The 26834-nt window shown below is 46.6% G+C and overlaps 2 protein-coding genes across 4 annotated transcripts in view; one reads left to right on the plus strand and one right to left on the minus strand.

Annotated features, from left to right (window-relative positions):
• The window catches only part of LOC137434523 (uncharacterized), a 319351-nt gene that overhangs the window by 119428 nt on the left and 173089 nt on the right, over positions 1–26834 (minus strand). The window lies entirely within an intron of this gene.
• Positions 1–26834, plus strand: part of LOC137434525 (chromobox protein homolog 3) — a 77338-nt gene that overhangs the window by 22389 nt on the left and 28115 nt on the right. For 2 of the 3 annotated variants that reach the window (XM_078785636.1, XM_078785634.1), the window contains exon 2: positions 8430–8590. In XM_078785636.1, the coding sequence (XP_078641762.1) occupies positions 8457–8590 (134 nt within the window). In that variant the 5' untranslated portion in view covers positions 8430–8456. Of the gene's footprint in view, positions 1–2518; positions 2634–8429; positions 8591–26834 lie in introns of those variants that run through there. The other variant, XM_078785633.1, reaches the window with a different exon arrangement.

Genomic DNA, 26834 nt, shown 5'->3' on the forward strand with positions numbered 1-26834 from the left:
TCACCTTTCTAGCCTGTGTTCAATTCCTGATCCGACTAGTGCTTCACAAGTAAGGTGTCACATCTCCCTCGGATGGACGTTGAGCTGGGTGTCCCGTCTGCTGACATTAAAGATGCTGTGATGTCGTTCGTGAGGAGTGTTCCCTGTTATTATCGCCGGTACCCTGGATAATTTACAAATTCCTGCCCGATCCACTTCATCCAAATGCCGTGCATGGTCAGCTTGGTTATGAAAGACTGTGGCCATAAACATTCCCCGGCCAACCCCAAAGAAGGTGGGAATAACTGGGACCGATGTAGTTGTAGTAGTTGGAGTAGTAGTATATTAATTTGTATCGGGCTTGACAACAGTAAATATTGCAAAATCGTCAAAGTTATTTCCGTGTGCCTTTAAAATGTGAACATCCTGGTTCGTTGAGTGTGGTGTGAACGGTAAAAGTTTAGGTTTGGCAAGTGTTGGTGTCTGAACACTTGATTCCAAGTGCGAAACCCATATTATCGATCCTATTGCAGTACTGTCGGATCCCGACATTCACGGGGGATGTCTTACTGAAAAATGCCGCGAATGCCGGGACAACGTTTCAATGGGGGAAAAAGGGGCATCGGTTCCCAGCGTTCCGTGATTCATAAGGGTAAATTATAAAAAAATTTACGAACACAAATGCACATCATTACAGTTTCATTAAAAATGCTTACATGTCAAAATACTGCAAACCTTTCCAAAACGGTAGCTCACTCTTTTGCCATGCGTGTTGTGTTTCTTTTTGTTGAAAACGAACCATTTTAAAAAAATTTTGGCTTTGATCTTGTGTGATTCTCAAAGCACATCTTGATCCCAGAAATAGTCGTCGTTTCAACAATTTAGAGTTTAAACTTGAACGATGATACGGTATTCTGTATTATCTTGCGAAGATAGACGTTGCGTTTAAATTGCATAATGTTAAATATACCGGCATCACAGTCCTTGGGTTAGAATTTCATTTTATTTTACACCATGGATATCTTGCACAGATCAGCGAGGCTGGTTTGTGGTATGCAAGTAAAAATATACTTTTATTTTGGATCTCAAATGAATTTTTAATACAAGGACTTGATGCCAGGACATTTAAAATTATTGCCAGGACATGCAATTTAAACTCTGTCCGTCCAACCTGTGGTTTTTTAGACTTTTTCCCCATACACTTTAACATATTGAATATAAACTTGGTACATGGCTGTATTATTATAAAGGTTTAAAAAATATCCTTTGTGTAAAACGAACCTCCATCATATTATATTATCTTTATCTAAATAGCTGTACTGTTTGGACTATGTATTAGTAAATCGGTGGACTGACCATCGAAGGACTGCTTTACTTCCATTGGCTGGACAGCTGGTCTAACTCCACCCCACTGCTTTACTTCCATTGGCTGGACAGCTGGCCTGACTCCACCCCACTGCTTTACTCCCATTGGCTTGACAGCTGGCCTGACTCCACCCCACTGCTTTACTCCCATTGGCTTGACAGCTGGTCTGACTCCACCCTACTGCTTTACTCCCATTGCCTGGACAGCTAGCCTTTCTCCTCTCCAATCAAAATGATGTGCCGCCATTTGATGAAGCAGCACAGATCTGCAGGCCTTAGGCATGGGTGTTGGTCCATGGCCCAGTGCAATTGGATTGATCCCAGGTATATAACCATGAGGTATAATATATGCACATAAGCAGTAAGTTGCACATGCTTTGCTTCATGCGCTGTACATCGGGTAATTATTATTATTATTATTATTATTTTTGGGACTGAGTACGGTAGCTATCTGTGGCATTAAACACTGCCCAAATAAAGCGATGTGGTTATTCGTGCGAAATGTCCGTCTTAAAACCGAAATTACGCACAAAAACCTTCATTTATTTAACTCGTGTAAATACCATAATTAAAGGGTGTCTGCGTATGGCATAATAAAGTGGTGTGCTGAGTTGAGTTGCGTGATTGGGCTGACTGAGATGGCCTACAGTTATGCACACTCGCCTCTCAGCATTTCGAATCCCTATCCAGCTACGTACTGTCACCCGGGGTTTTCACAGGTAGTGCGATTCATCAATGTGTGTGCCATCCCTCAGGTGGATGTTAAACGGGCGTCCCATGGATGAGCATCCCACAATTTTAGAAAACAAAATGCACGATCGATCCCATGGATTTTTTTGTTCGTAATTTTGGTCTTAGGCCAGAGGTAATGTGTGGGAATGTGTATGTATGTGCGTGTGCATGTGTGACTGTGTATTTCGTTGACTAATTGCTCCTGTCACCACGAATCCTCCACAGGGAAAGTCTCATTTCCTGGACTGTATTATATATTGCAAATAATTCATCGAACACAGTCCATAAAGTTGTGTGTACGGCAGTCCTCCGTGTTGTGTTGAGTTTTATGTGCCCGGCATTTTGACGGGCTTTCCCGCCCCTAGTATACCCCCACGCCCCTCTAGTATACTGCATGTTCCTCTCTGGCAAGTTCAAACTTGTGCTGAAATTTCCCTGCGGAAAGTTTCATGATTTGAACTTACCTCTGTTTTCAAATAGCCATGCCACGTTTGAAGAAGAAGACGCTTGCCCAGAAACTGTCACTTGACAAGAGGAGAAAGACGAAATATTTAGATGTGAGTTTATTTATTATTATTATTTTTTTGTATACAAGATCGAGGCTCGTGAAAGAGCTAACATTAATCACACAAAAAGTCAAACCGAGACATAAAACACAAAATAAGGGGAGCGGTAGACAAGATGGGGATAGAGGGGGAAGGACACAAACAACATTTGAGAGCAGGGACATCGAGAGATCTGTGGGAGGGAGAGGGCTTGGTGGGAGGTGGGAGAGGTATAAAACATATGGACACTGCAAGGACTTGCAGGAAAGAAGTTGGAATTTCGAAAAAGTGTATCTGGGGTGAATTAGCGGGGGTAGAAAAGATCAAGGTTTTGGATTGGGGAAGATAAGAGATGGTGGTGAACAGCTGTTTTAAAGACCCGGAGGGAGGAGTGGGATTGAAGAGAGTGAGGGAGTTTGTTCCAGAGGCGGGAGAAAGAGTTTTCAGAACAAGCCCCACAAGTCTGAAGGAATTTTATTAATGTAATTTAAATTTACATGACATGTTAACTGAAGAGCGCTTTCTATCGATCTTCTGTGAAACACACTGCAGGCAGAATTATTCAAACAGTTTCTTGGATAATTGATCTGATACTTGATTCCAACAAGGAAAGTCCATGGATTTGTCTGACATGTGTCAATGCTCTCAGCAAAAGGAAATCCCCACACAAGCTGCTGCTAATAATTTGAAATTGAGTGCAATACCCTCAGAGTGGAATCTTTGTGCAGTCTAGAAAAGCAACTCGTATTCCTTTTATGAAAATTCTCTCTCCCGAAAGGTGCTCAGCAAGGCTTGAAAGGGACGAGTCGTGCTAGTTCCGGCAAATATCTGGCAGCATCACTTCCACGGCAAACTCCAGAGGCTCAGATCATTTCGTTGAACCTGAAAAGACACTTGGTTATCTGACAAATTGACTTCGTTCAAATAATTCATCCACCACTAAATGATGCATTTCAATGTCTGAAGTACATCAACAACCATTTTGCAGCTACTTCTCATAATGGGAGTTGGATACAAAACGGTGAACGCCATGATAGCAGTTATGGGCATCAGCATGCATGCAGACATCTGCGGATGCATCTTCATCAAACTGAGACTTGCCCTAGCGATAATCGGCCGGAGTCCCTGGTTGACGACGAAGAAGTGAAAGCTTCACGTAATCGGTGCACTGTAGATGAAGAAGCAAGAGACTCAGAAGACGAGGTCGAGAAATGTATTCCTGAAGACGTTGCTGAGGACTTGAATTACAAACGTTCACTGAACTCTGTCACCTTTATTTATCCAGAGCAAGGAACAAGTGTCATAACTCATAAGTGATAAAGTTCTTGATGTCGCACTTGCAGAAGGGCAAATACCAACATCTGTATTTCCTCAGAAAATCTGGGAACCTTAGCATTTCCCACTTTATTTTTGGATGGATTACACACATATGAAAGCAGATGCACACCAATCGGTAGAAATGAATGAATGAATGAATGAATGATCGTTTTAAGGCCATTTTCCCCGCTAGAGCGGGGGTTAGCCTTGCGGGCCCCATGACAATCATGGTTCCCTGTTTGAGGCAATGTTTTTATGGCCGGATGCCCTTCCTGACACCAACCCTTGGTCGCCTCTTACGATGCGCAGGGATACGGTGTACCTATTCTAAACCGGGGTACACACCGGGATCATTCATCCCAGCAAGCTGGTACTCAATTTGCCGACCTCGGAAGGATGACAGGCCCCCTGGCGTTAATTCAGCGATCGACCGGGATTCGAACCCAGGATCCTAGGATCCCAAGCCGGCACCCTAACCGCTAAGCCAACACCAGGCTATCAATCAGTCCAAAGAAGTATGTGAATGCCAGACTGTTATCAAGTGACTTCCCTTTTGCAGAGAGTGCTGAATATACGTTTTGGTGTCTTCATTGGATTGAATCAACCTCTGCGAATGCGAGTATAACTATATCATTGAAGAAAGACAGTCACATGTAACTGTAGGACAGTGCATCATCCAGAGAGGCTTCAGTGAGTGACGAAAGATGAGATTTTTGCTTCATTCAAAAAAGTGCAACGGGCACCACAATATTGGAATGAAATGCAAATGCACATGTTAGCAAACCAAACAAAACTGGACACGACTACCATTTCTCATGTCCCAACTGATGAACTTGCGAAGAAACAAACTGATCATTTCAGAAATATCATGAAATCTGCAATGGAAGCCATGGAACAAACAGGCACTGATGTTAAATTTTCAGATTTGCTAAAAACGGCCAATGTTTCTGACCATGATTATGAAGAGGCCCTACAAATTTCCTTGAAGAAAACGACAATCGTACTGAAACGCAAACCAGCAGGGGCCAGCGTTAATTCTTCCAACCCAGTCATATTGAAAGCTCTCAGGGCAAATATGGATATCTGATATATTACCGACATTTTGGGCATGTGTAGCATTCATAACATGCTACATGTGCAAACCTGAGAGATCAATGTCAGAACTTGTGTGAAATGCATGTAAGGAAGCGCACAGAGTAAAACAAAAGCTCAAATCTATTGGCAGCATTTTATTGAAGTCCAGGGAAGTGTCTCACCATGAAGCTATTTCCAGATTAATTGGACTACCTCTTAGAGACACTAATATGCCTGAGAGAATTGTTCCGCCTCCTCACTCTCCTCTCCCCTCTTTACTTCCTCTCTGACCCTCACTCTCCTCTCTGACCCTCACTCTCCTCTCTGACCCTCACTCTCCTCTCTGACCCTCACTCTCCTCTCTGACCCTCACTCTCCTCTCTGACCCTCACGCTCTTCTCTGATCCTCACTGTCCTCTCTGATCCTCACTCTCCTCTCTACCCCTTACACTCCTCACTCTCCTCTATACCCCTCACTCGCCTCTCTACCCCTCACTCTCCTCTCCTCTCTACTCCTCACTCTCCTCTCTACCTCTCACTCTCCTCTCTACCTCCCACTCTCCTCTCTACCTCTCACCCTCCTCTCTACCTCCCACTCTCCTCTCTACCCCTCACTCTCCTCTCTACCTCCCACTCTCCTCTCTACCTCCCACTCTCCTCTCTACCTCCCACTCTCCTCTCTACCTCTCACTCTCCTCTCTACCTCTCACTCTCCTCTCTGCCTCCCACTCTCCTCTCTACCCCTCACTCCCCTCTCTAATACCTAAAACAATTTGTCCGACTGTATATGGCTCAGAGTTGCTGACTGGAACAATAACATTCATTGGGAGCAGTAGGGGACATGTATTGCAAAGCAATCCTCACTGTTTGCTTGTTATTGCCCTACCCGGCGGGGACTATAGTTTTACTCTCCGTCTGTCTGTGTTCGTCCATCTGTCTGTCCCACCTATGGTTTTCTAGACTTTTTACCTCATCCCCTTTAACATATTCAACTGAAACTTGGTACATAGCTTTATGATAAGTTATAGAACAAGTTTGAGTTTTGGGGTGCTTCCCAAAATTTTAATGGAATTATGCCCTTTTTTGACTTGGAAAATATCACATATTATACATGGGTCAGTTTTCAGCTGCTCTGACTCCACCCCACTGCTTTACACCCATTGGTTGGACAGCTGGCCTGACTCCACCCCAATTAAAATCATGCTCGCCATTTTATGAAGCAGCACAGATTGGCAGGCCTCAGCCCTTGGTGTTGTACCAGGCTGCTTCATGTATGTACATCAGGTTATTTTTATATATTTTATTCAGCTCCAAACGCGGCATTCTGCACCGCCCAAATGTGTTTACTCGGGAAGTGTTTCGGGAAAATAAAGGGAAGTGTTTACTCGTGAAAAACATCTGGCTAAAACCGGAATTGCACACAAAACCTTAATTTATTTTGCTGATGTGAACAGCATAACAAAGTGGTGTTTTGACTTGAGTTGAGTTGTGTGATTGGGCTGACGAGCAGCTGTCTAGCAAGAGTTTGAGTCCTGATCCAGAGCTATGAACTGTCACTTGGGGTTACACAGGTGGTGTCGTTCATCAATGTGTGTGCCATCCCTCGGATGGATGTTAAACGGCAATCCCATGGATGAGCGTCCCATAATTTCAGAAAACAAAATGCATGATTGGTCTTGGCAGGCCTTGGCCTTTGTGTTAGTGCATGGCCTAGTGCGCTTGGAATGATCCCAGGTATATACCCACAATGTTTTATACATGTTCATAAGCCGTACGCATGTTTTTGCTTCATGTATGGACATGGGGTTATTATTGAACTGAAACTTGGTCGTGGCAATGGGGAAAGCACTTGGTAGGGGAAAGCAATTCTCCCTTTTGTTAATATCATAAGAAAACGGACTCTATGGATGATAAACGGTTAATGCCAATAGGATATTATTGAGATCATTAAATATGTGTTTGGATAGGTGGTTTTTGTATTATTGTTGATGGGAAATTTGCCAGGGCCGGTGCGTGGACCAGAACCACCTACCTTCTTCCCCACCGTGACCACGTGTGCCTCCCCCTGACACCCCCACCTGAGCATATACTCATTGTTTGCCTTGGTCGGCATGAGGACCAATGTGTTTCAAGGCTCCGATGCATGCAGGGGCAAACGTGCCAAATGTTTTATCACTGGCAGCCAATGACATTCAAACTCGGCTTGGGCTCCTGTTGTCGGCCATTCAGGCGGGGTATGGCCGTCGCATAGCAGAACGGTTTGAATATCAGTGCGCTGGGAGATTGGGGAATTCTTAGGGGAGTTGACATGAAGCGGAGATCCAGGCTCAGATCTTAGGGGAGTTGACATGAAGCGGAGATCCAGGCTCAGATCTTCGGGGAGTTGACATGAAGCGGAGATCCAGGCTCAGATCTTAGGGGAGTTTCTTGTCGAGCACTCGCCAGGTGGCTCAAGCACTCCATTCCAAACTGCTGATAAGGAACGGCTGGCTTGGCAAGTGCTAGCTAGCTGCTTGGCAACTGAATACACGCCCGGCATTGCAGACCCAACCTGCAGACATCTCTGTGCTTTGCGTGTCCATATCTTTGCTGCATCATGTGACGGATTTTCTGTTTGCTGCCTCTGTCGCAGCTACCCGGAGGAGCATAGGCCAACATGGGTCTGGCGAGGGACTGGTCTTCTTACCTTTCTTCTTTTTATTCTTTCTGACCCCCTTCCCCAACCATGTTCCTTGTGTTGTCCCCACGGGGTAAGGCATAGCATAGAGTAGGTGAATAGTCCGTGGGTAGGAAATTAGATTAGCAGATTAATTTGGTGTTTCATTCTTTCTTTATCGAGCTTGGCCTTCTCTTTCTTTATTCAATAAATGTTCCTCATTGCTTTGTTTCACTTTATTTTGTCTGTGCATGGTTAATTTGGGTGCACTGTTAGGATACCAGTTTCGGCTCGTGCCTCAGCACAACTGATGCACTGAATTATTGCGTGTGATCCCAATACGAACGCAGTTTTTATGAAAAGGAAATGTCGATGGCCTCCAACCTTTCATCCATCCTCAGCGGCGTTTCCACGAGAGTGCCTTGGCACATGACCGCTTGCACTTCACTTTTGCATTTCACGGCTTTGTGCTGCGCCACTCGTGCCGGACTGGTCTTGTGACAATATTTTGGTGGAAAAGAGAAAAAAAAGTTTTCAAACATGTACTAACATGTGAGGACTCTTGTAATGCTCACGTTATTTTCCATAGCTCATGTACTGCACGTTTTACGTGATTCAGGCTGAATTATCTATCTGTTCTACCTCATTTGACTTTTATAATCTTGATGGTTTTGTCTACTTGTTGGGACTTAAAATTTACATGATGCTATGAAACTTGTTCATGTGCATTTGTATTGAATAATATTTGTCCTTTTTTGCAGAGGGTCCACAGGCACGCAAATTTAAAGATGGGCAAGAAGCAAAAGCGGAAGTCTTCGGAAGAAAGCAAGCCTGAGGAAGAATACATTGTAGAAAAGGTTATAGATCGAAGGGTGGAAAAAGGAAAGGTGGAGTACTTCCTAAAATGGAAGGGATTCAACAAGTAAGCAAGCATATTGTTCATTGTTTATCTGTTGCATTGATGTAACTGCTTGAACATATCTGCTTTGCAGAGCGTCACAAACCAAATGTAACCTGCAATGTTTTTTCTTTTTTTTGTGGATACCAAGTCTCGGCTCATGGAAGAGCAGAAAGGTAACGCAAGGGAAAAAGGCAACGTACATGCATCGGGTCCACAGGTACATGTAACAAGCGAGGAAATGAATGAATGATTAGAGAAAGGAAGGGGGGAAGAATTTGGTGAGCTGTGAGAAAGAAAGGTTGGATGGGGGAAAAAAAGACCACAGGTGGCGCACCACCTGCCTTGTGCCCTGGGAGGGGGGGGGGGGGGGGGAGTGGCATGTTCATTGGATTACACCGGCTCAGGAATTACGTTTCACAAGTGGGAACAAAGGAGTGGGGGTGGGCCGTAATGTTTTCCAACAAGGTGTTTCTGGATGAACTGGGGAAGGTTTGAGGTTTGAAAGAGCAGGCAGAGTAAGACCAGAATAGATCCGATGGAAAATGGACCACCAACCTGTCTGATGAGAGCAGCAGGTCTTGTTCATCAGCATCTTTGTACGAGATGAATTGACATGATGGCTTTCAAATCAACTGCGTGAGAGATAGAGATAAATAGAGGTGTTCGTTAGCAGGCTAGGGAAACTTCAAATGGTAGAGCAGTATTCCATTTGACACTGGACAAGGCCTTGTACGTCCTGAGAAGTTTATAATTACCAAGGAATTGGCACAGTGGAAGAGACCCAGTTTGTCGGTGGCCTTGGAAGTCGGCTTTGATTACATGGTCTGCCCAAGAGAGGTTGTGACTGATTATGAGGCCCGGCAACTCAGGAGACTGCACCCCTTCCGCTGGTTGATTGCATAAGTGTATGGGTTAGTTCCTGGGTCTATCCTTCTGGAGAGAGAGGGTGATCGTTTGAGATTTGCTTGGATTGAATGACATATTCCAGTTAGATCAGCGTCTGATTATTTGCATGTCTGCAGAAAGGGAACCAGTTGCTTTTGTTTTGACCTTGGGATAGGGATACAGCACAGCAGAAAGTGGAGTCATCTGCAAAAAAGGAAAATACTATTATCTCTGACATCAGATTGGTCATTTAACTACATGTGAGCCAAGATACTGCTTTGGGGAAGTCCAGCATATGCTGGGAGGGGAGATGTTAGGATTCCAATGAGGGCTATATGTACTGACTGTGTGATTGGAGGATGTCTGCAAGCTTGGCTTGAAATGCAAACTAGCTGTTGATTAGCTCAAGGCAGAAAGATTAGTTCGCAGAGCTCTCCTCCAGACTGTTATGAATGTCCTAGATTGTCCATAAGACAACCGTGACCTCCAAATTATGATGTGGGGCTTCCCTCCACTGTGGAGGGAGAAGCAACTGCATTTCTTAAGTTTGAGTGACCGGAATGGAATCCAGACTGACAATCGGAGACTTGGCTGTTTCAGAAGAGGAAAGACCATGTCAGCTGCAATGTTTGGTTCCATGACGTTTATCAAGTAGGTCTTCTGGTCTTTTGTTGAGAAGATCCGTTGTTGCAACCTTGTGTATGGTTGTGATGTTGGTTGTCTTCCAAACCGGGCTGTAGGCAGCCTAAGATAAAGGACTGGCTGAAGAGTGCAGACAGAGAAGAAGTGACAACAAACAAACAACAACATGCATTTTAAGGCCATGTTCCCTGCTAGAGCGGGGGTTAGCCTTGCGGTCCCCATGACAATCTTCTCCATTTTGCCCTATTTTCTGCATCTCTCCTTGTTAACCCCCTTGCCCGCATTTCTTCTTCCACCATCTTTAGCCAAGTCTTTCTCGGTCTTCCCCGTCCTCTACTTCCTTCTACATTAACTTCCATCACTCTTCTCAACCAGTCACTTTCACAGAGTGAGAAGTGAGAACAACACTATTGTATTTAAGAATGCTGTCTGGGTCTGTCATCGAGGCTTTTCAGAACTTTCATTTTATCTTCTCAGAGGTGAAAAGGTTCCAATATCTAGAATGCATTGGGGATGAGGGAGTAACGTGGCGACAGAGAGGAATGGGTTGTGTACACTAACTTTGGAGACTCGTACTGAGTTGAGACAGCCAGCCCTGTCTTGGTAATTCTCCGGCTTGATTCTCTCCTTGGTTTTTATGTAAACGTTCCCCAAATTATCATTTCACTGCTTCGTGATATGTACGTACATTTACCACTGCTACAACTGCTGTAAGCTCCAACTTGTATGTACATATCCAAAGCTATTGTTTATTAAATGAAGTTGCCTCGGTTAATATTAAAGTACTCGTATTTTCTATCCTTTATAATCCCCAAGATTTTTAGCGATAAACTTTGCAGAAAAGGAGTCTTTTATGCACGTGTTCATGTAACAGAGGTTTAGTTATTTATTTATTAGCAAATACAAGCGTCGCTTCGCTGACAGGAGTAACAAGAGAGGGGGAGAGAGGGAGAGAGGAGAGGGGAGAGAGAAGGAGCATATGGGTGTGAGGAGAATGGGCGAGAGAGGAGGGGGAAATGGGTGTTCTCGATTTGCATTTGCTAGTGGGAGGGGGGGGGGGGGGTGGGGAGTTTACTTTCATTTGGTAGGGGAACTTGAGGGAAAGTGGGGGGTAAGGGGATGGTCCTGTCTAACATAATTGGTGCAGGATTGGACGAAATGCAGTATGTTAAGATGGCACATTCAAACAGGATAGCAATACCACCCATCACTTTCAAACATCACATATTGGGGCTTCCGTTTCCGGTTTTGCCGGCGAGGTCGTGTGTTTTTCCAAGCTCTCCACGCTACCAAAGTTATGAATTTTTCCCATTTGTATTTTGTCAAAACTTTATTTTTATTTTACGGTGTGAGTGCCTACTGTGTGTTTCTAGTTAGATCTCGGTGTAAATCGTGCATACCTGTGTATAATCGGCGGTTGGTTCCTGCCGCGTTTTTCAAGTCTGGTTTTCCAGGTCTCGAAGCTTTGTTGTCTCCTCTTGGCGGTCGTTTGTGGTCCATTTACTTTCGTTCTCTCACTGTTTTTTCAAGTCTTTTTTTTCACCTCGTACTTCCCCGAACATATTATCCTTTGTTTAAAGTCTTAATAAAAAAAAATCTAATTTCCTTCTCTCCCTGTGTTCGTTTGTTCTTCGACCACGTGTTTCGCTCACTGAATTGAAAATATATAGAACGCTCATACTCCGTGAAAAGTGTAGCCGCCGTGTCGCCATCTTGGTTAGCACGACTCGACCGACTCGCTTTGCGGATCTCGTTTGTTTTGAACGTGTCCCAGATTTTAAAAGCCAGACAACTGTTAAAATGCCATTTTGTGCGGGAATAAACTGCTCCAATCGGTTACGGTTTCATGAAAATGTCCCGAGTTCTTCACGCTCCCAAATTAACAATAGCCTATTTGTTCTCGAATTTTTTTTTGTGAAAAGGAAAGGATAAAGGAAAGTGTTGTAGTAACTGTGATAGGTTTCCTATTGAAAAACGATCGCACAAAAGGTGAAAAAACGCAATCGCTTTTTGCTCTGAATTACGTGCAAATGCATGACGGAAATCACCATCGCCCAGCATCGAGTGCCAACCAAGATGGCGTCCGGTAGCTACATCTCCACCTGTGTGGTGTGAATGGCAATGGTCATTCTATATATTTTCAGTTCAGTGGTTTCCTCCCACCCGTTTTATTTCTCTCCCTCCTTCATAACTCAATCCTCTCCAGCCGACACCTTTCCAATTCCAGTTCTCACCATACTTCTTCAACTTTATCCTCCTTCCTCTGATCCACTTTCACCTAACCTTCAAAAAAACATATTGACGAAGAATTAAAAAAGTAGGCCTCTCCTCCCGCACTAACACATTTGCTTATACACCTCCCTGTTCCTTCGCTCTCTGCTCTCCTGGCTGTCAATCTCCTATTCTTCCGTTCCTGCTTCTGAACCTGTGCTGGAATCCTTAATCCCTCTTAGGAATCCTTCATGCCCTCATTTAGGGAATTTCCCCAGATAGTTTTCACGGTTTAGTTTAAAAATGTTTAAACTTTCCCCTGAAGTGTTGTATTCTGTTGTATATTATAACTCACTTTTCTTCTTCTTCTTTAAAAAGTTCTTTTCAATTTGCTCACCAAATCTCTTCATTTCAAATAAAAATTCAATCTTTTACAGTTCTTCCTTCCGACATTCCTTAAACTCACCTGCATTCCACCCCTCCTCCAACGTTTTCAAACGTATCTCTGACTTGAAAATCACAAGGAACTCATTTTGCAAAAAATGTTTGTTTTCCATTAATCGTCCAACACTTTTTAAAATCCAAACTCACCCCTCCCCTCCTAAACTCCCTCCTCACCCATTCCTTTCAAATCTCCTCCCCCCTTGCCCCTCCCCTGCTAAACTCCCCCCCACACCACTCCCCTCCTAAACTCCCCCTTCACCCCTCCCCTCTCAAACTCCCCCCTTCACCCTCCCCTCCTAAATTCCCCCCTCACCCCTCCATTTCAAAACTCCGCCCTCCCCCCTCCCCTTCAAATCTCCCCACCCTCCTTTTTCTCCAATTCTCCCCTCTCACCCCTCATCCCCACTTCCTCTCCCTTCCAACTCTTACCTCCATCTCCACTAACCTTCTTCCTCGCTCTTCCTCCCCTCAAACAACACCTCACTGTCCCTCATCCAATCACCATCAAACCTTTTGTCATCCTCATCCTTCCTTTTCTCTTAGCTCTTCTGAAATCTCTGACACTATCAACAGCTCTCCCTACCTCTATCAACAGCTCTCCCTACCTCCTCCTCCTCTTCCTCATCTCATCTTACCCTACCCCTCCCCTCCCCTGTCCTGTATCCGAAGCTCCCCCTTCCTCTTCCTTAACGGTATGGACCTCAAACATCTGGGGCTTTAACCCCTTAGCTCCCAACTTTCGTTCATATGTGTGTTGTACCGTCCACCAAACAGTGATGACTCCATCTACATCTCGCTGTCTGATAACATGGACCAACTTCTATCGACTCATCCCAACTATCTCTTCCTCATATGTGGTGATTACCTTCGCAAAAGCGGAAGGTTATGTTTTGATCGCTGTGTATTTATTTGTATGTCTGTGTGTGTGTGTGTATGTTATTCGCATAACTCAAAAAGTATTCAACCGATTCGCATGAAATTTGGTGGGATGATAGGTTATTATCCGGGAACCATTTGATTAGATTTTGGAATCGATCGGGTCAAAGGTCAAGGTCAAGGTCATGAAAAGGTCAAAATCGTCTTTTTACCATAGCGCGGTCAATTTGTGTCCAATTTGTATGAAACTAATGCCAAAATGCTTTGCTACACAGATCTTGTAGTCTTTTATTTTGGCAACAAAAGTAGCTGCGGCGAAGGTATGCGCTCTACCGAGTGCCCGTTCTAGTTTCAACTGTCATCATGCCAGCTGGCTGGGTGTGGGGTACATTTCTCACCAGCCATGGCACCTCCGCAAAGGACTCCTGAGACTCACTGGGTCTGACACAATCTGTCAATTTCCCGACCCGGATATCAGTCAACGGAGCATCTTCTCTTCTAGACTTGGTTATGACAAACTTCCCTGCAAATGTCTGCTGCTTTTTTTTCTGCTCCAATCGGTTCTTTTGATCATGTGCTTGTTAAAGTGAACATCTCTCTGGCCATTCTCAGAGAGCCACCTCTGCGTCGACGAGTCTGGCATTTCACTCAGGCCAACTGTCATGGTCTTCAAGCAGCCATCAATCATCTGGACTGGTCTCTCATCTCTACTGCCTTTGACATCAACTCATCCTGGGAATTCTTCCAAAGTAAACTGCTCTCTCTCATGTACAGATTTATCCCATCTTGTCTTCAGTTGTCAGACCCTTCCTCCCATCCATGGTACACGGAATCTTGTGGTGAGGCAGTTGCCCTGAACCAACTTGCCTTCGCCTCATGGAAGGCAAATCCAATGGAAGGCAATCTCATTTCCTTTCACAAAGCCCAGAACAAGTGTGTGTCACCCTCAGGAGAGCCAGGAAACAATATCTCTCGACTCTCAAGAGTGAACTCTCAAACCTGTCTCCCTCTTCCCAATCCTGGTGGCGTCTTGTCAAATCTGTTTCTGGTGTTTGTTCCTCCTCCTTCCCCTCCTTTACCTCAAAGGGCTACACAGCTGACTCTGCACGTGAAAAAGCTGAATGCCTCAACTCTGTGTTTCCCTCAAAATATTGTGTTCCAAACCCATCCCTCTCTGTACCCACCATACCCAGTCATACCCAGCTGCTCCTGGACTCTTGTGTCCTTCTCTCCTGATAAGGTGGAGAAGTTTCTGTCAATCCTCGACTGATTCTGCAACTGGACCAGACGGCATCAGCCCACAGGTGCTAAAATCCTGCTCAGCTGCTCTTTCGCACCCTCTCTGTTCTCTTCATCCTCTGTTTTGCTCAAGGTCATCTGCCATCAGCTTGGAAATCAGCCAACATAACCGCTTTACACAAAAAATGTGCAAAAACAGATCCTTGCATCTACAGACCAATCAGCCTGCTCCCAATTATCAGCAAAGTCATGGAATCCATCATTGCTTCGGATATCAAATCCTTCCTCTTCTCCAATGGCTTGATCTCTGATCATCAATTTGGATTCAGACCAGGTCACTCTACTCTAGACATGCTGCTTCTGCTGTCTCAACAATGGATGGAGGTCCTCAATGTCAAACAGGAAATTAGAGCTGTCTCCTTTGACATATCATGTGCCTTCGATATGGTCTGGCACCCCGCTCCGCTCACCAAACTCTCCTCTTATGGTATCCATGGAAATCTCCACGCATGTCTTGCGGACTTCCTCTCTGGTCGTAGTCAACGTGTGGTCCTGAATGGATTTCTCTCAACTCCCCTTCCTGTTCAGGCTGGAGTTCCCCAAGGCAGTGTTCTGGGCCCTGTGCTTTTTCTGGTCTTCATCAATGATCTCTCCGACTCTTTGGAAAAATCCTCTCTATCTCTTTGCTGATGACTCTACTCTCTGCCGCTCCATATCTCATCCCTCAGATCGGCAGTCTGCAGCCTCCTCACTCTCTGCAGACCTGGACAAAATCACAGACTGTTCAAACAAGTGGAACATGTCTTTCAATCCTGATAAATCTCACACTCTCGCTATGTCTCTCCAAAAAGACCGTCTGGACAACCCTCCCATCTACTTTCTCAACAATCTTCTCCAATAAGTTCTGTCACTCAAGCTCTTGGGTCTCACAATCTGCCGTGATCTTTCCTGGGAAAACCACTTTTCTAAGCTGGCCTCCAAAGCCAGTCGCCGACTGGGCATCCTCCATCGTGCGAAGTCCTTCCTTGGCACACCTGAGCTCCTCACCACATACAAGGCTTTCATCCGCAGCTCAATGGAGTACTGTTCTCCCCTCTGGGCTGGTGCTCCTGCCTCACTCATAGCTCGGCTTCACGCTGTTGAAACCATAGCTTTCAGAATCATTGGAATCTCCTGCGACGAAGCTAACTCTTTGGGCCTTTGGGCCTTTTCTGTCTTCTACTGACCCCTCTCTGGCCTAGCCCCCTCCCCCACCCCAGCCCTGTTTGTTCTTTGCCCCCGAAATACTCCTACAGGTCGCACAAGATCTGCCAGCAACCCTCTTCTGGTGAAATTGCCAAAATCAAGACTCTCTGCTCACCTTCACTCCTCCATTCCTCTTTTCTCCCGCCTCTGGAACAAACTCCCACACTCTCTTGAATCCCACTCCTCCCTCCAGGTCTTTAAAACAGCTGTTCAGCACCATCTCTTATCTTTCCCCATCCAAAACCTTGATCTTTTCTACCCCCGTTAATTCACCCCAGATCCACTTTTCTGAAATACTGACTTCTTACCTGGAAGTCATGGCCGTGTCCATGTGTTTTTTTTACCTCTCCCACCCCCAGCCTCCTTCCCACAGCTCCTCCCCCAAAGCCCTCTCCCTCCCACAGATCTCCCAATGTCCCTGCTCTCAAATATTGTACTTGTGTGCTTCCCCCTCTCTCCCCATCTTGTTTCCTGCTCCCTTTATTATGTCTTATGTGTCCGTTTGTTTTTTGTCATTAATGTTAGCTCTTACACGAGCCTCGATCTTGTATACAAAACAAAACAAAAAAATACCATTTTTATGCTTCCACCGACGAAGTCGCCAGAGGCATTATGTTTTTTGGTTGTCATTCTGGCTGTCCATCAGTCCGTGATAGGTTTTTTTTTACCACGATAACTTGAGAACAGCTGAGGGGATTTTAATCAAACTTGTTTCAAGTATATACTATGATGATAATGAACTCATTGAATTTTGGGGTCAAGAGGTCAAAGGTCATGTTCGGTAAAAATTCTGTTGCTGCACTAACTTGTGAACCAGTGATGGGATTTTGACCAAACTTGTTATAAGTACATATTATGATGCAAAGACAAACTGATTAAATTTCAGTGTCAAAGGTCAGAGGTCATGCCAGGTAAAAAATGTGATACTTGAGAACGCTGAAGGGATATAAATCAAACTTGGTACAAGTGTGGGCGGGGGTATATTGGTCAACGCCGAAAAGTGCCATTCTAGTTTTTAAAGAGACTAGCAGGGGTAGAACAGAGTTCCACGGAAAACCCTCCCTTTGTTTGGGCAGTGTATAGGCAATTAGTATAGTATTAATACGTCATTGGGGTACGATTTATTATCTTCAACGATAAAAGTCCTTCTTGGCCATGGGAGATAACATCGTGGGTTCTGAAATAATACACTACTTTAATAATGATCGTTAGTACAGTATATTATTGGCCTATACGTACTGTATTGTTGGAAGACCCGTGACGCGTATGCTTTCGATATGATTTTAACAATCGCTTTGTTTGTATTTGACACTGAGTGAAAGTTTAGCGACTGGTCGCCAAAAGAGACCATATCCTGGGAAAGCCGAATTGATCTTTACTTTGGTTTTCGGCATACAGATGGCTCCAACGAGAATCTGGCGCTCTGTCTGGATCACCCTTGGAAATAGAATACAAGCCTGAGCGTTGGCTTGGGTGATTGAGAAGTAGTTTTATAAAGCCTTCTTTGTACGAATAATACCAATTTCGCATGATCGTGCTTTTTAACCTCCCTGGGATTAATAGCCAAATGATGAACCGCGAAACAGCTGACACAAGTTAATTGATGTAATCAGATTTAATAAATGGGGAAGGGGAGATTGAGGGAGAGAAAGACACATATCAACAGCAATTACAGGATCAATGTATAGTACTGTACCATTGTCGGAGTTACGGACAACGAGAAGGTAAAACACTTCTTGACTTGTTCAAGGCTCCTTTATTTCCACAGAACTCAAAACCCGACCGGAACTCATGTCTTTTTATAACCCCCCATGACTTCCGCCGGAGCGCGGCTCCAACACCCGAGCACACGCCGTGCCCATACCGTCAATAGACCCACTGGTCCTGCGCCAGTGAATTATGCCTCTATGGGGTATCCCCCACATGCGCCCCTCCCCCCCCCCCCCCTCAGAATTCACTCGCACGGGCAATGTCAGTTTTCGGGGGGCCTTAACCACCCGGCCGAAACGACCCCTAATGACCCGAGCAGGGACTGTTAGCGGCTTGGCGGTAGGCGGGCCAACCGGGGGCTTACCTGACGGGGGATGGCCCCGCCGTGGGGGTTGGGCCAACCGAGGGGGCTGGTCCAGGTCCAAGTGAGCCGGCTTGAGGCGGTCCACCGAAAGGTGGTCCGGTTTGCCGTCGACCACGAAGGACTTGTTCTCGGCCTCCAGAACGCGGAAAGGCCCGGTATAAGGCGGCCGAAGCGGCCCCTGGTGTTCGTCATGGCGAACAAAGACGTACTCCGCTGTACATAGATCTGGCGGGGCGTGGGCCTGAGGCAAACTATGTTGAGATGTGGTCACCGGTGCAAACACCTTGGCATTCTCCCGGAGAACCGACCGCTGACGGGCAGCGGACCAGGGGCTTGTGGCGTCAGGAATGAACTCCCCAGGAACCCACAGCGGCTGGCCATAGACGAGCTCAGCAGATGAGGACTGGAGGTCTTCCTTAGGGGCTGTCCTGAGGCCCAACATTATCCACGGGAGTCTGTCGGCCCAACTGTCATCCCGGAGGCTGGCCCTGAGAGCAGCTTTCATAGAGCGATGGAACCTCTCACACAATCCATTAGCCTGGGGATGATATGCAGTCGTGCAATGGAGCTTTACCTACAACCCCTGGGCAACAGCACCCCAGAGCTCTGAAGTGAACTGGGGCCCCTTGTCTGAAGAGATGTCCGAGAGGGTGCCAAAACGGGCAACCCAAGTGCCGATGAACGCCCGGGCCACATCGGCGGACGTCATAGATGTAAGCGGGACGGCCTCCGGCCACCTGGTGGTCCTATCGACCATCGTGAGGAGGTGGGTGAATCCCCGCAAGAGGGGAAGGGGCCCCACCAGGTCCACGTGAACATGGTCAAACCGTCGCTCGGGCACTGTGAATGGCGCCAACGGGGCCTGGGTATGGCGATGCACATTCGAGCGTTGGCACTCGACGCAGGTGTTGGCCCAGTCGCGCACATCCTTCCTGAGCCTGTGCCAAACGAACTTCGCCGCCACCAAATTTTGCAACGCCTTCCTGCCCGGGTGAGAAAGACCGTGGACGGCATCGAACACCAGCCGTCTCCAGCTGGTGGGTACGATGGGGCGAGGCTGTCCCAAAGAAACGTCGCACAGTAGCGTGGTGCCCGTGTCCCTGAACGGCACATCAGACAGTCGAAGCCCCGTGACCGCCGCCCTGCTGGCCTGGACATCCGGGTCGGAGATCTGATCGGCCGCCATGCGGGCGTAGTCGATGCCAAGGTGAACCGCGCCAGCTATGGACCGGGAGAGACAATCGGCGACCGTGTTATCCTTCCCAGCAACATGTTGGATGTCGGTCGTGAACTCGGAAACGAAGGAGAGCTGGCGTTGTTGACGGGCAGACCACGGCTCCGAGACCTTGGCCATGGCAAAAACCAGGGGCTTGTGGTCCACAAACGCCGGGAATGGGCGGGCTTCCAACAGGTAACGGAAGTGTCGGACAGCTAGGTAGAGGCCTAGGAGCTCACGATCGAAGGTACTGTACTTTCGTTCGTTGGGGCGGAGCTGCCGGCTAAAAAAAGCAAGCGGCTGCCAGGCCCCGTTGACCCACTGCTTGTGCACGGCTCCAACCGCGTAGTCCGAAGTGTCTGTGGTAAGAGCAATTGGTGCATCGGGCGACGGATGCACCAGCATTGTTGCGCTGGCGAGGGCCAGTTTAGCATCTGTGAAAGCCTTGGCCATCTCCTCAGTCCAGTCGATGGCGCATTTGGTGGGCTTGCCCTTGAGGGCGTCATAAAGGGGCCGCATCAGCTGGGCCGCACGGGGCACGAAACGATGGTAAAGGTTCACCATGCCCAAAAACTCCTGCAAGGCACTGATGGTGAGGGGGCGCGGAAAACCCTTCACAGCCTCTACTTTAGACGGCATTGGGATGGCCCCCTCCCTTGTGATGCGGTGGCCAAGAAAGTCAATTGAGGCCACCCTGAACAAGCACTTGGCCGGGTTAATGATAAGGCCGTGCTGACTGAGGCGTTCAAAGAGCGCTCGGAGGTGAAGCATGTGCTCCGTCCTGGAAGCGCTGGCGATGAGAATATCGTCCAGGTAGACAAACAAACGGCAAATCCCGCAACACACTGCCCATCAGGCGCTGGAAAGCCTGGGCCGCGTTCTTGAGCCCAAAAGGCATACAAAGGAATTAGAAAAGCCCTAACGGTGTAATCACCGCGGTCTTAGGAACGTCCTGCGGCCGGACGGGGACCTGGTGGTAACCACGAACGAGGTCCACCTTAGAAAAAAAAAAAACTTTCCCGGCCAAGCGGGCAGAAAAATCCTGGATGTGCGGGATTGGGTAGCGGTCAGGGGTAGTGGCATCGTTAAGGCGGCGGTAATCCCTGCACGGGCGCCAACCGCCACCCGCCACCCGGCTTTGGCGCAAGGTGGAGAGGCGAGGCCCACAGGCTGTCGGACCGTCGCACGATGCCAAGACGCTCCAACGTGTCAAACTCCGCCTTTGCGACAGCGAGTTTCCCCGGTCGAGGCGTCGAGCCCGGGTGTAGACAGGCGGGCCGGTGGTCGGAATGTGATACTCCACCCCGTGTCTGACGACAACGGCCAAAAAGGTGGGCGTGTAAGGGTCGGGAACTCGGTGAGGAGGCGGGCAAACTCATCAGAGGTCGAGGGCGTGCAAGCAAGCCTCGTCGAGGTGGACCCGCTCAGCGAGCATGGAAGTGAACTGAATGTGTCCGCGTTAATGAGCCGCCAATTTTTAACATCCACCAATAGGCCATTGGCGCAGAGGAAATCAGCGCCCAGCAAGGGGGTGGACACCCTTGCCGTGAAAATCCCATGTGAACCACTGCCCGCCAGAACACAGTGCCACGTTCCATTTACCAAAAGTCTGAATGGCACTGCCGTTGGCGGCTACCAGGGCGGGGCCGTGATTCCCGGCCTCCCGGTCCAATGCCGTCGCAGGCAGAACGCTCATCTGGGCACCTGTGTCGCAGAGGAAACGACGTCCGGAGTTGGTGTCTGAAATGAACAACAAACTGCCCAAACGGTCGACGCTCATGGCAGTTAACGAGCGCCGGCCACCCCGTTTCCCGACTCGCTGAAGCTGCTGGGTGGCCGGCATGCCTTGGCCTTAGGACTAAACCTTGCGTGGTAAAAACACAAGCCTGGGGGCTTCCGCCGCTGGGCCGTAATGGCGGCCACAACGGTGCCCGCCAACGGCGTAGGCTTGCCGGGGCCGGGGTCCCATGCCACACTGCATTGCTGTCTGGTGGAGAAAAACTTGTCTGCTTCCATGACCAGGGCGTGGAAATCCTTAACGGGTGAGTTGGCCAAGGCTGACCATACCTGTCCTGGCAGCTGCTGCAGGAACAGCTCCTTGAAGAGAAAACATGGCCAGTAGCTGCCCAGGAGAGACAACATGTGGTCCATCAGCTCCGACGGCTTGGAGTCGCCCAGCCCGGGTAGAGAAAGGAGCTGACGGGCGCGCTTGGCATCAGTGAGCTCGAAGGTATCAAGCAGCAGGGCCTTTGGCGTCTCGTACTTGCCGCCCTCCGGAGGATCCTGGAGAAGGTTCACCACCCTGGTCGCAGTGGAGCCGCTGAGCGCAGACACGACATAATAATACTTAGTGTCGTCAGCAGAGATGCTCCGAATGGCGAATTGGGCCTCAGCTTGTGCGAACCAGATGGCAGCCTGTCTTTTCCCAAAACTCTGGCAGTTTGATCGAAACTGCGCTTGCCGCCATGTTCGTTCAAAGCTCCGAAAACGTTCAAGAGCAAGACGGGGTCACCATTGTAGGAGTTACGGACAACAAGAGGGTAAAACACTTCTTGACTTGTTCAAGGCTCTTTTATTTCCACAGAACTCAAAACCCGACCGGAACTCGTCTTTTTATAACCCCCATGACTTCCGCCCGATCCTCTTAAAGGGGCGTGGCTCCAACACCCGAGCGCACGCCATACCCATACCGTCAATAGACCCACTGGTCCTGCGCCAGTGAATTATGCCTCTATGGGGTATCCCCCACACCATAACAATTAGATACAGTTCATACAATGATATAGTTATGATTCACTTACGTCCACGATAGTCCTTTCTGCTTAACTGTTTGCCTTATCCATCCACTCAAACATGACACACTGGGGAAAATACATAACAATGACCATCAGCAAACCCAGAGGTGAGAGCTTGTCAAAGTGTCTGGAGGCAGTTTGGTTCCAGTCCCGACAAGAAGTGACTCTTCGTTCTGCACATCGACCGAGGAAAGAACAAGAAATGTAGCTTGTTCGGTGAGATGCATCTCCGTAGCTCTCTCTCTCCAAGCTTGTCACATCCAGCACCACCGAGGCAAACACAAAACTCCTCTTTTTGGACTCTAGGGAGTAATTTGATCCATGGCTACGGGCATTCTCCAACTGATTTAATCTGGTCGCTCATAAGCACTTTTTATCTCGGTCACTCATCAGCACTTTTTACCTCGGTTGCTCATATGCACTTTTTATCATCTGTCGATCTTAAGCACCTTTTTCTGTTGTTCTTAAGCACTTTATCCCCCTTTCTGCCGATTTTGCTAACCTCAGTTAAGGACTGTGCCTTCAGTGTTCACCCGTCTTTCACAACTACTATTACCACTATGGCTGAGCAAACCACCACCGAAGCAAACCACCACGTTCGCACAATGTCGGATTAATGAAAGAAAGGACGAGTGCGAAGCAGATGAAAAATGCACAACTATTATTTATTTACCAAAGCACTTTATTTACAGTTCTTTATTCACCAAAGCAAAATCAAAAGCAAAAGGTCATGGATTTACAGCCAAAAACAAGCAAAGTAAAAAGGTACAAAAAGCAGACTTATCCAAACAAAGTGAGTATTCTAATACACCTTAACACAAATGAGACACGGTACCTGCAATCATTCCATGAGAAGAAAAAAACAAGAATAATAGAATGAAAGAGGCAGTTTGGAGTATGGGAACAATTCCTGTCTCATCTCATCCAGCCATGTGAGGCTGGATCAGGCCAAATAATATAGGTGGCTGGGAAGGGAGTTATGAGGATGATGGATTGTTAAGGTAGTGACAGGAATACATGGTGTTATGATGAAGAGGGTGACCATGTGGCACGCTAGGGCGGGCCTCCATTGTGTCACTGCCCGTCACCTTTGCTCCCCTCGCCTTACTCTGGACCTACGGCAGCTCGCTCCGGCAGGCTAACCTTCGAGTCGGGAGCACTCACAATGAGGTCCTCAGCTCGTACTGCGTCATCTCCACAGCAGCTCAACACAGCAGCTCAGCACAACAGCTCACCACCAACATAGCCGCTCCTCAATCAAGCTGCATTAAGGGCTTTATAATTGCCATGCAGGGCATGGCTTCCAAGCAAGCAGAGTACGTGCAAGCGTCTGTCAGCTTTGTGCAGCCTTTCCCCATTGGTGCGCATTCGCGGGGACGATTCCCACTATGCAGCTGTCGAAATTCCCATCATCACTGAATATAACTAGGGAAACAGAAACAAAATGTGGCAACTCCCCCCCTAAAAAAAGAGGATCTTGAAAAATTCTGGAAAGGTATATACGAAGACTAATGATAACATAACAAGGAAGTAGATTGGATCCGAAACCTGGAAGAGAAGCAACAACATCGGGAGGAAACGTCCCTAGTAATCATTGATTCCGAAAAGATAAGACAACATTTTGCAAAGATAACAAACTTCAAAAGCCCTGGCCCAGATGGGATACCAAACTTTTGCTTAAAGCAACTGTATGCTCTCCACACTCACTACGCTCAAGCATTTAACAAAATCATCAAAGTGGAACAGCCAATGGATCAATGGTTCACAGAAGGTAACACTCTTCTCATCCCAAAATCTAATGAAACTCATCAACCCCACAAGCATAGACCAATAACATGCTTACCAACAGCGTACAAACTTTTAACAGGATTAATTACTGATTAAATTTATGAACACCTCATTCAACAAGCAGCTTTAGAGACAGAACAGAAGAGATGTAAGAGAGGCTGTTGTTGAACGATAGATCATTTGTTATTAAACAAGACCATACTCAAAAATTGCAAGCTTCGACAAACCAACATGGATAGATTACAAAAAAGCTTTTGATTGTGTCCCACATTCATGGATTAGAAAATGCATGCAAGTATACAAAGTTAACCCCCAAATAGCCACACTAATAGAGAAAGCAATGATGCTCTGGAATACAACTATGATACTAACTCACTTGGAAGGAAAAGTTGAAATCCCAGTGGTAAAGATATGACGTGGTATCTTACAAAGTGACAGCCTTTCCCCTCTCCTGGTTTGTCTGGCTCTGGACCCACTGAGTAACCTCATCTATGAACAAGGACACATACATTCTAACGTCCAAAAGAAAAATGACCAAAATAACGCAGAAAGGTGACACATTTGTACATGGATGATCTAAAACTTTGTACCGAAGAATAACAAATTGGCAGATCAACAAACTAGTAAAGCGCTACTCGGACGACATTCAAATGCAATTTGGTCCTGACAAATGTGGCAAATGCACATTTCTATCTGGTAAAACAAAAAGAACACACAATATCTCAATTGATGAAAGTACAACAATACAGGAACTAGAAAACAAAGCATCCTACAAATACCTCGGAATAGAAGAAAGTCCACAGGTACAACAGAAAAAAAAATGCCTAAATTCCTCAGCAAAGAGTACCTATGCAGAATAAGATTTATTCTGAAGTCATCCCTCTCTCCAATGAACAAAATCAAAGCTATAAACCAACTTGAAGTACTGGTATTCCAGTGTTGTTGTGAGATTATAAACAGGCCACAATTGGAGATCAACAACTTAGACTCCAAAACAAGGAAATGTCTAACTATTCATACTCTATTCTACAAAAACCAATGCATTCCGAGGTTTTATTTGCCGAGACAAGAAGGAGGAGGCGGTATGATGGAGCTTAACCAAATGCACAGAACAGCATGTGTAGGAAAAGTCTGGAGTATGTGAAAAGCTCCACAGACTATTGAATGAGATTTGTGCATGAGCCAGAAAACGACAAATCAGAAAAGGTGTCTTTAATCCATTTCGCAACAAACTTCCAAAAACAGGTGCAAGTGCAAGATACTACACAGGAAAATGAAATGGAAACAAATACAGCCCTAATGATCGCAAAGAGGAAAAAGGAAAACTACAAAAACAAGCATTCTGAGTATTGCGCTGCAATACATGTCCCCTACCGGCAGTCTGTCATCCGGAAAACTGTTGGGGAAATTACCAAAGTTCAAAGTGCCATAACCTTGTTAAAAATGATCGAAAGGTCGTGAAGTTCGAACTTGATCTGTAACTTATCATGAGGAAACCATGTGCCAAGTTTGAAATCGTTAGCATTCAGAGTTTAGAAAAAGAAAAGTCCGGAAAACTGTTCTTTACGTGACAGACGGACAGAATGACAGACGGAGGGACGGAGTGCAAACCTATAGTCCCCTCTGGTGTACACCGGTAAGGGACTAATAAATACCAGCAGATATATTCTGACAAATGGGAGAATGACAAAAGAGGAGGAATATTCAAAAAGAGCTTGACAGAGCAGGTATTGACAAGGAAGGCTCATTGGAATGGCTAGGAAAAGGTCAAATTAATTGGGATGGAGAACGAGTAATCATAAATGCCCAAGACCAGGGACACTACACTGATGGCTTTAAGAAAATGGCGGGTTTGAGCCAATCGGACAAATGCAGGTTTTGTGGAGTAGAAACAAAAAGTACCAGTCACCTCCTTTTTGGGATGTAAAAAACTCATGTCGGAACAGTTGTACACAGAAAGACATGACAGCGTCTGTAGAGTAATCCACTGGCACATCTGTAAGCATTTCAACATTCCGATCCCAGAACAATCATAGAAACACACACCAAACTCGATCCTTGAAAATGAACAATCCTTGTTGTTGTGTACCAAAAAAGGAGGTGGAGATTTTGAGTTCTGGGAGAACTTCCTCCCACCTCCTAAAACCCACATATGGAGACAACTGATGGAATACATAAACTACTCGTAATTAACCACAACACATGTTCCCATTCCTGAACGAGTCCTTCGGCATTGGGCGAAGGTATAACTTTACATAGTTGAAGAAATAACTACTTTGGGATTCCTATAGTGTAAATGTATGCGTTCCCCTCTGGGGGGGAGGATGGGAGGAATGGGTGGTGGTGCATTTCAAAAAGGTTGGCCCACAAATTAGTTCAAATAATAGGTACAAAACAAATCATTAATATTCATGGGGGGGCCGGGGGGGTGGGAGGTGGGGAGGAATGGGTGGTGGTGCATTTCAGAAGGTTGTCCCACAAATTGGTTCAAATCATAGGTACAAAACACATCATTAGTATTCATGGGGGGGGGGGGGGGGGAGAAGGGGAGGAATGGGTGGTGGTGCATTTCAGAAGGTTATCCCACAAATTGGTTCAAATCATAGGTACAAAACACATCATTAGTATTCATGGGGGGGGGGGGGGAGGAGGGGAGGAATGGGTGGTGGCGCATTTCAGAAGGTTGTCCCACAAATTGGTTCAAATAATAGGTACAAAACACATCATTAATATTCATGGGGGGGGGGAGGAGGGGAGGAATGGGTGGTAGTGCATTTCAGAAGGTTGTCCCACAAATTGGTTCAAATCATAGGTACAAAACACATCATTAGTATTCATGGGGGGGGGGGG

The sequence above is a fragment of the Myxine glutinosa genome, chromosome 10 (genome assembly GCF_964187855.1).
Source record: "Myxine glutinosa chromosome 10, kmMyxGlut1.1, whole genome shotgun sequence".
NCBI lineage: Eukaryota > Metazoa > Chordata > Myxini > Myxiniformes > Myxinidae > Myxine > Myxine glutinosa.